At 36.3% G+C, this 15432-nt stretch overlaps 1 protein-coding gene and 1 long non-coding RNA gene across 25 annotated transcripts in view; one reads left to right on the top strand and one right to left on the bottom strand.

The window, feature by feature from the left end:
- Synrg (synergin gamma) overlaps positions 1–15432 on the top strand; it is an 87974-nt gene that overhangs the window by 16157 nt on the left and 56385 nt on the right. For 7 of the 24 annotated variants that reach the window (XM_013067674.3, XM_013067676.3, XM_021248721.2 and 4 more), the window contains exons 3-11: positions 2089–2210; positions 4787–4917; positions 5770–5875; positions 6421–6532; positions 8947–9249; positions 10127–10360; positions 11351–11428; positions 14184–14380; positions 14984–15232. In XM_013067674.3, the coding sequence (XP_012923128.2) occupies positions 2089–2210; positions 4787–4917; positions 5770–5875; positions 6421–6532; positions 8947–9249; positions 10127–10360; positions 11351–11428; positions 14184–14380; positions 14984–15232 (1532 nt within the window). Of the gene's footprint in view, positions 1–2088; positions 2211–4786; positions 4918–5769; positions 5876–6420; positions 6533–8946; positions 9250–10126; positions 10361–11350; positions 11429–14183; positions 14381–14983; positions 15233–15432 lie in introns of those variants that run through there. The other 17 variants (XM_004870422.4, XM_021248724.2, XM_021248725.2 and 14 more) reach the window with 10 other exon arrangements.
- Positions 1931–4791, bottom strand: LOC147823792 (uncharacterized). The gene is made up of 2 exons (XR_015443274.1): positions 3733–4791; positions 1931–2477 (listed from the first exon to the last, which is right to left on the bottom strand). It is a non-coding gene; the product is annotated as an uncharacterized LOC147823792 (long non-coding RNA).

Genomic DNA, 15432 nt, shown 5'->3' with positions numbered 1-15432 from the left:
AACGGAGTACTACTCAGCCATCAAAAACAAGAAATTAGAGACATTTATTGCTAAATGGATGCACATTGAGACGATACTCTTAAGTGAAATAAACAGGACACATGTGTAAATACCGAATTGTTTCTCTAGTGTGAGAAACTGAAAGTGTAAATAAGGACTAAAAGGTATAATAGATAATGTGAAATAGGAAGAAGAGGGGCAAAGGGGAAGGGGAAGTGGGAGGGGTAGGGGAAAGGAAAGAGGGGAATGGAATCAATATGAGAAAACGAAAAAATAGAAACAAATTCTTTGTAAATATGAAGGGATGGAGGGGTTGAAGGGAAGGGGAAGGGGGAAAAATAAGAACCAAGAGAGTATGTAAAGGTGCATATTTCCAAGGTTGAATGTCATTATGTTGTACACCTAAAATGTACCAATAAAAGGATATACAAAAAATAAAAATAGTAAAAAAATAAAAGTACATGTCGGTGCTTCTGAAATTAAGCTAGGCGTGAGTAACCTGGAAAGCAAAGAAAACACAAGATAAATGTTGTATACTTTCCTAAATGTTCATTTTTTAAACTTGATTAAAAGAATAATTCCTGGGCCGGGGATTTATCTCAGTGGTTCCAGTGCCTGCTTCACAAGCACAAGGTCTGAAGTTCAATCCCCAGTACAAAAAAAAAAAAATAAATAATAATAATAATAATAATTCCTAGTTCTAGTAGCACCAACATGACTGTAATGTGTGGTAAAATGGAAAATTAGAATACTGTGAAATTTGTGCTCAAGCTATGTAGGGATTTTGTATTATTCAGTATTACATACCAGTCATATAGAACTGTGCCTTACGTATGCTAGGCATTAGTATTTATTAAATCCCCAAACAAATGTACCTATATTCATTCTCCTCTGCTCTTGAGAATATTGTACTTTATTGGTAAAGTTTGGAGATACTAGTCTAAGTCATAGTTTACTGATAGTTTTCCTGTTATAGCATCATATACTCTTCATGCCAAGGAGTATACTATTCATGTTAGGAAAAAGAAGAAGAATAGCATTTCTTTGACACATTGAGTATTAAACAGTTTTACAAATGAGAAACCAAGGCCTAGAAAGAGGTTAAGCAAATTGCCCAAGGTCAGTCCCAAAGCTAGGAAGTGGTACTTCTGGTTGGCTTCCAGAATCCATGCTCCTCATTGTGATTGTATTAGTTATCTGCTGTCTCATGACAATTTACTTCAAAATTTCAAAAAGTAAATGTTATTTCATACTGTGTCTATGGGTGAGAAATCAGAGTGGCCTTTGTGGATGGTTCTGGCTCAAGGCCTCTCATGAGATTGCAGTAAAGATGTCAGCCAGAACTTCAGTCATCTGAAGGTTTCATGGGGCTAGAAGTTATGCTACCAAGACGGCTTATTCACATAGATGCCAAAGCCATGCTGCTTTTGGCAGGAGGCCTCACTTCCTCACCACATGGATTCTCCAGAGGACAGTGTGTTATCATGCTGCAGAAGTGGCTTTCCCCAGAGCAAGTGCTGTCATTTCCACAATATCCTGTTGTTTATACTAGTTCAGTGTGCAAGGGAATGACACAGTATATGAATATTAGGAGGCAGAAATATTTGGGGGCCATCTGGAAGGCAAAATACCAGAATTAAGCCATCTTGTTAATTTTTCTAATGTGCATACAAATTCTATAGAACAAATATTGTCTTCATTTTACGGGTGAAGTTTTGTAGCTTGCCTGAGATCATACAGCTAAGTAAATGAGAGTGTTGGAATTTATACTCTGTCTCATCAGGAACCTGTGCTTTTTCCATCCACTGTGCAGCCTCTCAGTCCAAGTACAAAGTCCCGTAGGTACTTGTGGTTTTAAGAAAACAAATTTTTAAAAAGTTTAAATATATATATATATATATACACACACACACACACATATACACATATGTATATATATATATATATATATATTTTTTTTTTTTTTTTTTTTTTTGAACCTAGGATCAAACTCAGGACCTTGCAGGTGAGGCAAGTGGTGGAAACAACTGAGCTAAATCCCTGGCCCCCAAAATATATTGATTTTAATACTGCCTTCATGTTTTCCAGCAGGCCTAATGCCAATGCAGCAACAAGGATTTCCTATGGTCTCTGTCATGCAACCTAATATGCAAGGCATGATGGGGATGAATTACAGCTCTCAAATGTCCCAAGGACCAATTGCTATGCAGGTACTTGCCCTTTTGGTTGATTCTTTATATAGGTATTGTTTGTTGTTAGGTGTCTACATACCCAGAGCTATGTTATTTATATATTTAGAGATGGCATCTTGTTATGTTTCCCAGGGTGGCTTTGGATTCCTGTGTTTAAATGATTCTCAAACCTCTGCCTTCCAAGTAACTGGGACTAAAGGCATGTGCCGCAGTGCCCAGCTTCTTTTTTTTTTTCCGCCAGTGTGGAGATCAAACCCAGCGCTTCAGGCATGCTAGGCAAACACTCTAAAAATCATAAAAATATGAGTTATTGGAATTACCAAAATAGGCTGTGGAACTACATTTTCCATAATCTAAGAAATAAAGGCTGAAGTAGAAATATTTGGTAGAGCATTTAGTTATAAAAAGTGATACAGCAGATTTAAACAATTTCAAAATTGAAAAGTAACCCCAAAAAAGAAATCTTGTTTATAATCCCAGTACTCTGGGTGGCTGAAATAGAAGGCTTACAAGTTTGAGCCCAGCCTAGGCAATTTAGCAACTTCATGAGACTCTATTTCATGAAGGAGTAGGGGAGCTCAGTGCCAGGGTCCTGGATTCAATCTCCAATGCAAAACAAATATTCTCTGACTGGCTTAATAGATTATAAATAGCTAAAATAGAGAGCTGAAGATAGGCCTGGGGAAGCTGTCTAGAATGCATACAAAATGAAAAGGGAGAAAATATAGAAGAGTTTTTTGGTTTGGTTTGGTTTGGTTTACAATGCTAGTGATGACCTAGGACACATCCCTATTCCCAGCCTCCCTCCTTTTTTAAGGCAGGTTCTTGCTAAGTTGCCCAGGTTGGGCTTGAACTTAAGATCCTCCTGCCTTAATCTTCCAGAGTGCTGATTACAGGCATTTGCCACTATGCCCATCTATGAGAGAGATTTTTGAAGATATAATGAGAAAGCCTAATAAATGTTTAGTTGGAATCCTACAAAGAAAAAAGGAGGAAAGTAAATCAGAAGACATAATGGCAGAGAAGTTTCCTGAACTGTTGAAAGACCTTGATCCACAGATTCAGGAAATCTAATAAATCCAAACATGATTGTATTTAATTATCTGTTGCTGTCTAAAAAGTTACTCTAAAATTTAGTAGCTTAAAATAGCAATAGGGCATAAAAAACCTGTTAACAGAAGTAATAGCAGAAAACTTAGCAGACATGGCAAAGCAATTTAATATACAGACAAGTGGGGGATTTAGAACCCCAAATAGCCATAATCAAAAAAGAAAAAAGAAAAAAAAAATTCCACACCACATCATAATTAAAATAACCAGAAATCTAATATAAGAACAGAATCTTAAAAGCTATGAGAAAAGCACCAAATCACCTATAAAGGGAAACCCATTAGAATTAAAGTAGGTTTCTCAACACAAACCTTAAAGGCAAGGAGAGCTTGGAATGAAGTATTTCAAGCCCTAAAACAACTTCCAACCCAGAGTGATATATCCTGCAAAATTATCTTTCAAAATTGATGGAGAAAATAGCAATAAACACCTCAGCTTTCCTGTGGGCAGGAATTGGGGAGTGGCTTTAGTTGGGTTGTTCTGGTTTGGGGTGTCTCATGAGGTTTTAGTTAAGATGCTACATCTTCTACAGGCTTAACTGAGGTTAGAGGATCTGCTTCCAAGGATCCCACTCACGTGGCTGGCAGCTTCCGTTCCTAGGTGGTGCTCTAGTTCCACATAGACCTCTCTACAGCAAGTGATTTGAGAGATGATGTCAGATGATGTTCATTGTCTTTTATGACCTAGCCACACTTGACCATTTCTCCACCATGGGGACTGTATTGGGACTACTGCACAAGGGGGTGAATACCAGAGAGTTGAATAAGTAAATAGGAACTCTCACATCCATATACATTATTAAAAAACTAGGAGACCACACCAAGGAATTGGCTGCAAATGAGAAAGTTTCAGTGAGCATCCAGGATAGAAGGGGAACCTTTTAGGGAGAAGGCTGAGGAATAAAAGAATTTTTACTCAGTGAAAATTAGCCATTATTATGGCTCTTATCATCATTTTTAATACAGATTTTATGGTAAGCTATTGTGCCATACTGTTATTTCTGGATGCTTCAGTAAACTTTGTTGAGTAAGAAGTATATTTTGTGTAGTGTAAAAGAATGGATGTCAGCCTTATGATAGCGAACATCAAAATCTTTTCATAAATATTGGGAATTCATTTGTAGAATAATCAACATATGCCAGGATCTTATGTATTGTTGGAAAATACAAAGGCATATGAGATATGATACTTCTCAAAGCTTGTGGATTCGTGAGCTCACAGAAATATAAGTATGTGTGTGCTTCCATACACAGCTTGAAGGTTTTACACACATACACCCCTCAGACTATTAGCAGTGGTCGCTTCTGAGACAGTGAAGAGAATGGAGGGGCAAGATATTAAGAGGAGCTTTCTAGTTTTAGCTTAAGTTCTTTAAATCTTTTACACTTTCCTAATATGAAGAAAGAATTTGTGCAAGTTACACTTTTCTTTGTTATAATTAAAAGGAAAAATTGATTTTTTAAGTCTTTATCTGTTTCTTCTAGGCAGGGATACCAATGGGCCCAATGCCAGCAGCAGGAATGCCTTACCTGGGACAAGCACCATTTCTAGGCATGCGTCCTCCAGGCCCACAGTATACTCCAGACATGCAGAAGCAGTTTGCTGAAGAGCAGCAGTAAGAGACCATCAGGATTCAAGGATAACAGATACATATTAGCAACTATTTTATAAACTGTTAAATTCAGATTTGAAACCAAAATAGTCAAGTTGCTTTTAAAACTCTATTAGAAGTTTAGAACCAAAAGAGTCCTTAGAGATCTCATACTTCAGACATCTAGGGAAAGTGAGGTCCAGAGAAATGAAGTGACTTATAATCCAGGTTACCAGCGGTTACCAGCAAAGCCTGAACCCAAATGCAGGTCCCTGATTCTCAGAGCTTTACTCTTTCTCCTGTAGACACTGCCTTCCTAAGAAAACTTTTTTTTAATATAGAAACAATGTTTTTGTGTTTGTCTGTCTCACTGAGGTTTTGTTTTGAGATAGGGTCTCACTGTGTAATCCAGGCTGGCCTTAAACTCAAGATTCTTCTGCCTCAGCCTCCTGAGTATTGGCATTTCTAGCATGTACCACCTTACCTGGCTGCCTCCCTAATTTTGACATTACTTTGCAAAGATGTTTTCTCCCTTGCAAGTTAGATAAAAAATAAATACATATACATAGTTTAAGTCATTTTAGGCTCATTTCCAATATTTTAGAATTAAGATAGCGAGAAAACATTGTCATAAGAAAATTAGACAGGGCCGGGGGTTTAGCTCAGTGGTTCCGGCGCCTGCCTCACAAGTGCAAGGTCCTGAGTTCAATCCCTGGTACCAAAAAAAAAAAAAGAAAAAGAAAGAAAATTAGACATAATTAGTAGTGAAGGTTATAGTTCTAGAAATGCAAGATGATACTGCTGAAATTCTTAGTAGAAATCTAAATGTAAGTTAATCCCAGAAGTTGGATCTTTATTGGATTGCTTTTCCCTCAGAAAACGATTTGAGCAACAGCAAAAACTCTTAGAAGAAGAAAGAAAAAGACGCCAGTTTGAAGAGCAGAAGCAAAAGCTCAGACTTCTGAGTAGTGTAAAGCCCAAGGTAATATGCGCACCATCTCTCCCCTCCTAAAACACACATCCTGGAGGTCTCTTTCACTCATTCAGTGGATTTTATCACTGAGATGCCAGCCCAAGCTCAGGCTATGATTGATTTTCTTCAGTTTAGTTTACCTACATACTAAGAGAAAGCTTTCTCTCTTTCTGTAAATATGTTCTGTTGTTGATAAGAATAAGATTAACTTCTCAATTCTTTTTTGCTACCATGGCAAACTTCATAATTTTTTTCTTGGGAAACATTAATCTTACATTTGGTGATATGAAATGGATTTCTGTTGAAACTCTTATAGAACACTTAACATCTGAAAGCCCTGACCTGAAGTATTGGCTCTTTAAATAGTCTTATATTCTCTAGAGTGTCATTTTATGCCTTCTCTTTATGTACCTAGCAGTGTCTTTCTGACTTGGAGAATTCATTATCAGAAGTATGTCATTGGAAATACACTAATCTGTGCTTTTCATTTAATTTGAGAGAGTTTAGAACAAAGTGAGAGGTAAGTAAAGAAATATATTTTTGTTGTCTCTTAGACAGGAGAGAAGAGTAGAGATGATGCTTTGGAAGCCATCAAAGGAAACTTAGATGGATTTTCCAGAGATGCTAAGATGCACCCTACTCCAGCATCACACCCTAAGAAACCAGGTAGTTTTAATTTTAAAAGGCATTAAATTTTTTTTTTCTTAGAAAGTGATTTATAGTCCCCATGTGTTTAATTGACCACTACTTGTGTCGGAAGAGTCAGTGCTGAACTTTTCCTTCAAGCTCAGTACAGATCTGGGACTACATAGTGAATTCAAGGACAGCCTCAACTACATAGCAAGACCCTGTCTGAAACACCCCCGCCAAAAGAAATTGGTGCTTTGAGGTTCAAATCTCCAGAATCAACATATTTGCAGTTTACAATTTCTAGTTAACAATTTCATGCTAAGATAGAAAAAGTTTGATCTGAAGCAACCCCAAGAAGATTCCAGAGCCTGTCCATTTAGGGTCTTAGTCCTAGCTCTAAAGCATATTAAAAAAATGTTCTAACCCTTTTACCACCATAGACATCTTTTAATTTTCTCCCATAGACTTTTTATCTTAAAATATTGAATATATAAACTATATTTATCGTATTAATTTTTGTTTCTCATTAATCATATATGTAGTAATGGAAAAAATGGAAATAAAGTCTTTGTAAATAGGGAAGGGTGGAGGGCGTGAAGGGAGGGCTAGGAATGGGGAAAAAATAAGAACCAAGATGCATTATATAAAGGTACAATTCCCAATGAGAAATGTAATTGTGTTGTATACCTACAATGTACCAATAAAAGAATTTAATACAAAAAAAAATCATATATGTAGTTGCAAGTTTATGAGCCAAAATATGTATCACATAGAATTAACATAATTCCAGCCAAATGCAAGGAAAGCTGATTTAGCATTTACCGTATATTGGATTATGAAATATACTTTATATTATTGGAATATAAAATGTACTTTGCCTAAGTTCGATCCCTGGTACATACATACATACATGCATACATAAAATGTACTTTGCTTTATATTGTAAAATGGAGCCAAGTCCATTTAAAAAATATTCAAAGTAGCTAAGAATCTAAATCCATAGTCTTTGTAAGCATTGTTGGGAGGCCTGAAATTCAATATGGCATGGCTTTTTCTTTTTCACATAAAATTAATTACAGCAGTAATTTTGCATATTTATTTTGTATCTTTCATAGAATTTCAATATTTCGGGATTTTATTCTAAAGAGTGGTATTAGTATGTAGTACTGATTTTTCAGATGATAGCTATTTCCTTAAAAATGTTCCTTGTGACATTAGACTGTAGTAAATATTAAAGCAATTCAAAGTAGCTGTGGAGAAGCAATAATAAAGTAATATTAATGAGCTTTGTGTTAAATGTAGGCCCTGGCCAGGCATGGTGGTACATGCCTATAATACGAGCATTCTGTGAGGTTGAGCCAGGAAGATCACAAATTTGAGCCCACCCTGGGCAATGTAGCAACTTAAGCAAAACCCTGACTCGAAATTTTTAAAAGGGGAGCGGGGGGCTGGGGATGTAGCTCAGCGCAGAGACTGTGGGATCAATCTCCAGTACCACCACCAAAAAACATGTAGCCCCTATAGAGCAACTTTATTGAAGTGAATCTAATATAAGTGAGTCTCGCGTTGAACAGAAAAAGGCACAGTGATGTTTGTTATTTAGTGCCAAATGCTTTTAAATATAGTTGTCAGTCATGATTTTCTCTCTCTTTTTTTTTTTTTTTTTTTTTTTTTTGGTACCGGGGATTGAACTCGGGTCCTTGCACTTGCAAAGCAGGTGGTGAAACCACTGAGCTAAATCCCGGGCCCTGTCATGATTTTCTTAAACTGACTGTTGAGTTGTTTCATTCAGCACTTTGTGGCATGCATTTTGAGGCTTTTCACAAGAAAATATCACCTTGATAATGTGTTTAACACTCTTATCTTTTCTTGTGATATTCATTTCCCATGTGATAACTACTGAAATGTGATCTATATGAAATATATTGACCAGCCACGGTATATGGAAAATTATTTGTTACTGAATTTCCTACTAAATAATGAAATTTAAACATCAGAGAATATATGTCTGAAATCCAGTCAGCAACATATTGGTAGATTTCTTATATCTGGTATACGTACATTGGTTTCAGCAAACATTATCCAGATAAACAGAACATTTGGATTTCAAAAAAAATTACCACTGTGATATAAATTCATTAGTGGTTTTGGTTAGGGAAAAGAAATTAGTACTAACCTAATAAGAGAAAGAAGGAAATACTGAGTTTTACATTTTTCTGTTTTTGAATCAAATGCAAAATAACTTAAAGCCTTTTTTAAAAATATAAAATTGTGTGTAAATATCAAAATAGTTTTCACACATTGTATAATTCCATTTGACTATTAGTACTTATTATTCACTTCCATTGTTCATATTTCAGTGTATTCTTTGAAATTGTACTACATCTTAATTTCTTTTTCTCCATTGATTTTCATTTCTGTGTGTTTCATTACCATTTTCCATTTTGCAGATTGTCCCACATCATCTCATTCTACTAAAACTGTCTCCCCATCACCTGCCTTTCTTGATGAAGAAGAATTCAGTGACTTTATGCAGGGGCCCATTGAAGTTCCTACGTGTGGGCCTTCTTCCACAGCCCCACCCTTTCAGTCTTTCCATCCCACCACCCCACTTGGCCAGTTGCACACACAGAAGGCTGGTGCACAGCCCCTCCCTCCAGGTCAGATTCCAGTGTCTTTTGCGTTACATGGTGTCCCTGGGCAAATTCCTTATTTCTCTGCTGCTTCAGCCTCACACCATGTACAGAAAGCAGGTAACTCCTAGCATTGTTAATGGAAATGTTAAGTTATTTTAGGATGATTTATTTTTCTCATATAAGTAGAAAATAACAGTGATGTTGACAAAGAAATGTGTACATGAAAGTATGAGCACTGTTGAAATCCACCAAATAAAAGTCCAGTTTTTAAAGTTCTAGAGTCTTCATATGCCAGAAAAGAGTTTAATACTTTTTGCTACTAAATTAGAAACATTTAAATCACCTTATACTTTAAAAACAAACTTCAGTCTTAAATCTTTTTGGGAGAAAATCACCAGTACCATTTTCTTATGAATAAATAAGCTTGGAAAAGCTTTTTTACAAAGTGCTCTTTCTGATTCAGTGACAAAATCCTGGGAGGCAGAAGCCCAGAATATTCCTTTACTAACAATTTGTCTTTCAACAAGTCCTTTAAACAGTTGTGTATCTCAGTTCTTATCAGCTATGAAATAATGGGGGCAGCTACACACTCTGTCTTCACACGGTATGGTGCTGGGAAGGATTTTGGCAGCCATGTACTTAGTCCAGACTTTTAGCATTCAACAGATTTGGAAACAGATCCAGGGATATTACTGCCAGAGGCCTCCCAAGTAATTAGTGAAAGTTCTTTATCTTGTAGATTGCCAGGTTTCCAATGTAGTGCTCCTTCCACTGCACTATTCTACCTACTATATAGAATTCTTGAGAATCAGAGTAGATAATTATGTTTAAGTTCTCCAAAATTTCTAGTCTCTGAAGTACTATTCAAATGGGTAGTGCTTGGATTATTATGTGTGGCAGGGCCTTACCCTTAGAATATGGGTGGCAAAAGGATGATTTAAAAGATTAGAAATATGCAGTTATATACAAGTAATTCTTCATGCTGTTTGTTTAGGCCCACCCTTGGAGGAGAAGCTACTAGTATCTTGTGACATAAGTACATCTGGGCAGGAACAAATTAAATTAAATACATCTGAAGTTGGGCACAAAGCCCTGGGCCAAGTTTCCAGTAAGAACCAACCCAGTTTAACAGCCAATAGTGGGGTTGCTGTAGATGAATGTGTAAGTGGTGCCTCCACTACAGAGGCAGAAAAGACTTCAGACCAAAACCTGTCAATTGAAGAGAGTGGTGAGCTCATGAATCATTCAGCAAAAATTTGTTTAACCAAATGTCGCTCAAATGCTAACACCTTAAGCATTAATCTTAAAATGAATGCTGCTTGATTTTGCTAATGAAAAATTTGCTTAAAATATATTCAATGTAATCCTTTCTCCAATTAATCCCTAAGATTTTGCTCTGAGTTTTTACAACACACTATATTATTCCTTTTCAAAAAATGATTTTGATAATCACTTGTCTTCATCAGAATCATTCCTGATTTAAAATTTCCTTTCCTCTTATTTTATGTGTTCTTTTCTTCCCCCTTTCACTTTCTGTTCATCCATAAAGTTGAAAATTTCAAATGTAACTGGAAAAGTCACCAATGAGAGCGTGAGTTTGCTTTCCCTGAAATAAATGATATGCATTGTTGCCTACAAGATTCCCAATTTGGGGGCTGGGGAGGAACTCTGTGGTAGAGCACTTGCATAGCATGTGTGACACCCTGGGTTCAATCCCTGGTACAAAAAAAAAAAAGAAAAATATTCCAAATTTTATAAACTTAGTCTGCAGCCATGAATTAGAATGTGGGTGCCCTAAAGTCAAACTTCTGGATGATATTTTACTGGACAAAAAAATACACCTAACACAGCAGTGTCATGTCCAGGTTTTTTTAAAAAGTCAAACTTTGCAAGGAAGCATTATTAAAAGCTGCAGATAAAGCTTGGACAGTTAAAAATTTTAAGCCACTATCATATTTTTCCTTTAATTTGTAATACATTTGAAATGGTACAAGCCTCAGATGATTCAGAATATTGTTTTGATACGTTATAGTTTGGTTTACTCTTGAGAAGATGTTACTGAACAGAAGTTGTTTAGAAACCAAGTATTTTAGGTGTATTGGTGACTTTTTCCTACTGTCTCCAGCCAGAGGTCTTCTTTATAAAAAGCCATGACTCAGTATGATTTCGGCATCTTCTACATGGACTGTTACATGCTTTAATATTCTTTATTTTCTAGGTGTAGGAGTATTTCCCGCACAAGATCCTGTTCAGCCCAGAATGCCTCCCTGGATCTACAATGAGAGTCTGGTTCCAGGTAAAAAAAAAAAGCTATACTGCCCAGAATTCCCATCTGGATGTTTTATTTTAAATATTATACATATAGTTATATTAACTATTGTGGTTACAAAATATACAAAATGAATTGTGACTTTTTTCTTCTGAAAGAGTATAGAAAATTCGATAGATCTGGTGTTTAGGACTCCCTTGTTTATGAAATAATTATGTAAATGCAGAGAAATGTTTTGCTTTAGTATTTTATTGACCATCATATATCTTTATTTCTATTCATGACAGGTTTTGGTTTTGCTTTTTTTGTTGTTTTTGGGGGGTTTTTTGGTACTGGGGATTGGACTCGGAACCTTGTACTTGCAAGGCAGGTGGCAGAACCACTGAGGTAAATCCCCGGCCCCAATTTTTTTTTTTGGTACTGGGGATCGAACTCGGGACCTTACGCTTGTGAGGCAGGCGGCGGAACCACTGAGCTAAATCCTGGCCCTTATCTTTATTTCTAGAAGATTTCTTTATTTTATTTTATTGTCCTTTGAGACAACGTCTCACTATGTAGTTCAGGCTCTTGTTGAACTCACTGTGCAGCCCAGGCTAGCTTCGAATTCATGGCCATCCTCCTAGCTCAGCCTCCCAAATGCTGGGATTACAGGCATGTGCCACCATGCTTCAAAAAGACATTATCAGCCAGGCTCCAGGGTGCTTGCCTATAATCCCAACACTTTGGGAAGCCGATGCAGAAGGATTGCAAATTCAAGTCCCACCTGGACAGCTTAGCAAGAACCTGTCTCAGAATCAAAAATAAAAGGACATGGGCCGGGGATTTAGCTCAGTGGTTTTGCCGCCTGCTGCACAAGCACAGGGACCCGAGTTCGATCCCCGGTACCAAAAAAGATTTTTTTTAAATAAATAAAAGCACCTGAGATTGTAGCTCGGAGGCAAAGTGCCCCTGGGTTCAATCCCCAGTACCACCACCAAAAAAAAAAAAGACATCAAATATTTATTGCAGAGACTCTTAATAACATCAAGAATTACACTAGTATGCTTAATGTAATTTTCTGAATTCTCAAAGATTACTTTATATTTTATGATTTGTCAAGTAAAATACTAGAAGGTAAGGTTTATTTTTTTCTACTGGAAGGTAAGGTTTATTTTTTTCCTTTATGTGAGTTACTACTGTTGAACCAGAAAAGATTACTAAAGTGCATCTTAGTACTTAATTGGTAGAGAATAGTCTATTTAAGCTAGATTGATATGCATAGAAAAAGACAATTACAGCAGCATCTGTTGACCTTAATAAATTGTAACTTGTTTAACTTACTATATATTGCCAACACCTTGAAAGCTAAAGGTAACTTTCATTAGATCTTCAATTTTCTAAACTGGTTATAGACTAAAGTTATTCTACACTTGATTAAATAAAACTTACGCAAGATTTCTATAGCTGAATTTATACTGCTAATGTCTATATTACAATAATCACAAATTAAAAGGCTAATTATTCCCAAAAGTCACATGGAATTTCAGTTGTATAAAAATAATAGGTTTTCTTCTAGCTACCCTTTTACATCTTTTCTTTCTCCTCTTTCTTCAAGCCAAACAAACAAAAACTAGATCTTAGTGTATTTTCTAATTTATCCATTTTCTGTCAGCTTATATTTCTTCCTTCCTCCTCCCTCCAAATATTTACACATACTGTACTTTCCAGGTCAAAATATATATTCTTATTGCCAGCCTACTAACCTATAATCCATATTTATAATTCCAGTTGTAAAGTTTTTGTTATAAACATTCTTCTCTGTCTCCTTTAGTCTCACTTTTATTTCCAACAGCTTATCTAAGTAGGCTTGCCACATTTAATGTATAAACATACAGGATCCCCAGTTAAATTTGAATTTCAGATTAACTGCAAATAATTGTTTAGTGTAAGTATGTCCCATGCAATATTGGCATCCTTCATTTTTTATTCCAAGCTTATTTCTAACAGCCTTTCCCACTTTGTCCCTTGGAAATCTTGTGTTACTGTGAAAAACTCACCAGTAGTCCCTCCCTGTTTTCAAACACTGGTTCTACTTCCTCACCTTAATTGTAATCAGGTCTTTTCCTGAAGACTATATTTCCAAAGCACCTCCTTCGGGGGTGTGTGCTCCCACAACCTTTGATTCATTGGGCCAAGAAAAAGGTGGTATTGGTATAATTCTTGTTTCCCATTGCTATTATCAAGCTTTTTCCACCATCATTACTCTATAGATTCTTCTCTTTTGAAGTTCAAAGTACAGTACTGTATCTGCTTATACCCTCCCCCATCTTAATATTATTATTGTTTTTATCCAAAAAAATTTATAAAATTGTAAATCATTGTTAGAATCGCCTAGTGGATTTTAAGACTGTATCTTACCATCACTCCTAAATTCTCATCTTTAGGACCAAACTCCCACCTCTCTTCTGAGCTCCAGATCCTAATTATCTGCTGGATATTTCCACTTCAATTTCTTTACAGCAAGTTAAACCCTGATGTGGCTGGGCATTATGATGCGTGTCTGTGATCCCAGCACTCAAGAGGCTGAGGCAGAAGGATCAAGTTCAAGGGCTACATAGCAAGTTCGAGGTCAACCTGGACTGTATAGTGAAACCTTGCCTCAAAAAGCCAACAAAACAGAAACAAAGCTCTCAGATATGGCTTACGTTCCATTACAGCAATCTGATTGAAGATTACTTTTTATGCCAGCAGTGACAAGAGTACCTATCACTAACAATGTGTTTATATTTCTTTCCTTTAATAGATGCATATAAGAAAATTTTAGAAACTACAATGACTCCCACTGGAATAGATACTGCTAAACTTTATCCCATTCTGATGTCGTCTGGACTTCCCAGGGAAACTCTTGGACAGATATGGGCCTTAGCTAATCGAACTACACCTGGCAAACTTACTAAGGAAGAACTTTATACTGTTCTCGCCATGATAGCAGTAACACAGGTAGACAGTGTTTCTTAAGTTAGATCAAATAACTTTTAGTATTAATTGAAAGAATGTGAATCCTTTTTTACTACAATCTTATAGAACCCCTTGTACATTAAATTTTAGATTATTTTTTAGGATACAATACTTCAAAAATGTAGTTTATTTGATGCACATACTAGCAAATTATTCTTTTGTTTAAAGACTAATATACTAACATTCTCTGGCCTTGAACTTGAAAGTTAGAAATAGGTAAAATTGTTCTCTCTGCCCTTTAAAGTCTGTTTAAAATTCCTTAGACATAAAGTATTCTCAGTCTAATAGCAATTTTTTCTTATATTACAAAATTAAATTATTTGATTATAGAAGATTAACCAAACTTGTCAGAGAAATGCATTGTCAGAGTTACTATGTGTTGTCTATTTCTTTGCTAAGTATTAGGTGTGCATTATCCTAGTTACTTTTTTCTTATATCAAATTCATGAATTTTGAGAGTCAGAAAAAGAGTCAGTAGAAACAATATGAAAACTAAAGATTTTATGTTTAGGCCTCTCTTTACCAGATTTAGATTGTGGCCTGCAGTCCCCTAAAATGGTTCCGTTTTCCTTCTGTTCTGTATAGAGAGGTGTTCCTGCCATCAGTCCTGATGCTTTGACTCAGTTCCCAGCAGCTCCTATTCCAACCTTAAGTGGCTTTCCTATGACTCTGCCTGCCCCTGTGAGTCAGGCCCCTGTAATACCTTCAGGCCCTGCAAGCTCCATGCCTCTCAGCCTTGGACAGCCAGTCGTGGCCATTAACCTTGTTGGACCAGTGGGTGGAGCTGCAGCCCCAGCTTCCAGTGGCTTTATGCCAACTTACCCAACAAATCAGGTAAGTGGAAAAACTGTATAATAATCCCTGAAAGTGCATCTGGATTGCAATGAACATATGTGATTTTATTGAACAGTATTGGGCTGGGAGGGAGCTCAGTGATATAGCACTTGCCTAGCATGCACAAGGTTCTAAATTCAATCATCCCCAACACCAGAAAAAAATAAGAAAAATGTTAAATCAGTACAAAACTTAACTTT

The sequence above is a fragment of the Heterocephalus glaber genome, unplaced genomic scaffold (assembly GCF_053883595.1).
Source record: "Heterocephalus glaber isolate CG9 unplaced genomic scaffold, H.glaber_assembly_v1.0 deba00001564, whole genome shotgun sequence".
In the NCBI taxonomy this organism is placed as follows: domain Eukaryota; kingdom Metazoa; phylum Chordata; class Mammalia; order Rodentia; family Bathyergidae; genus Heterocephalus; species Heterocephalus glaber.
This window is presented reverse-complemented; position numbering and strand designations above follow the sequence as displayed.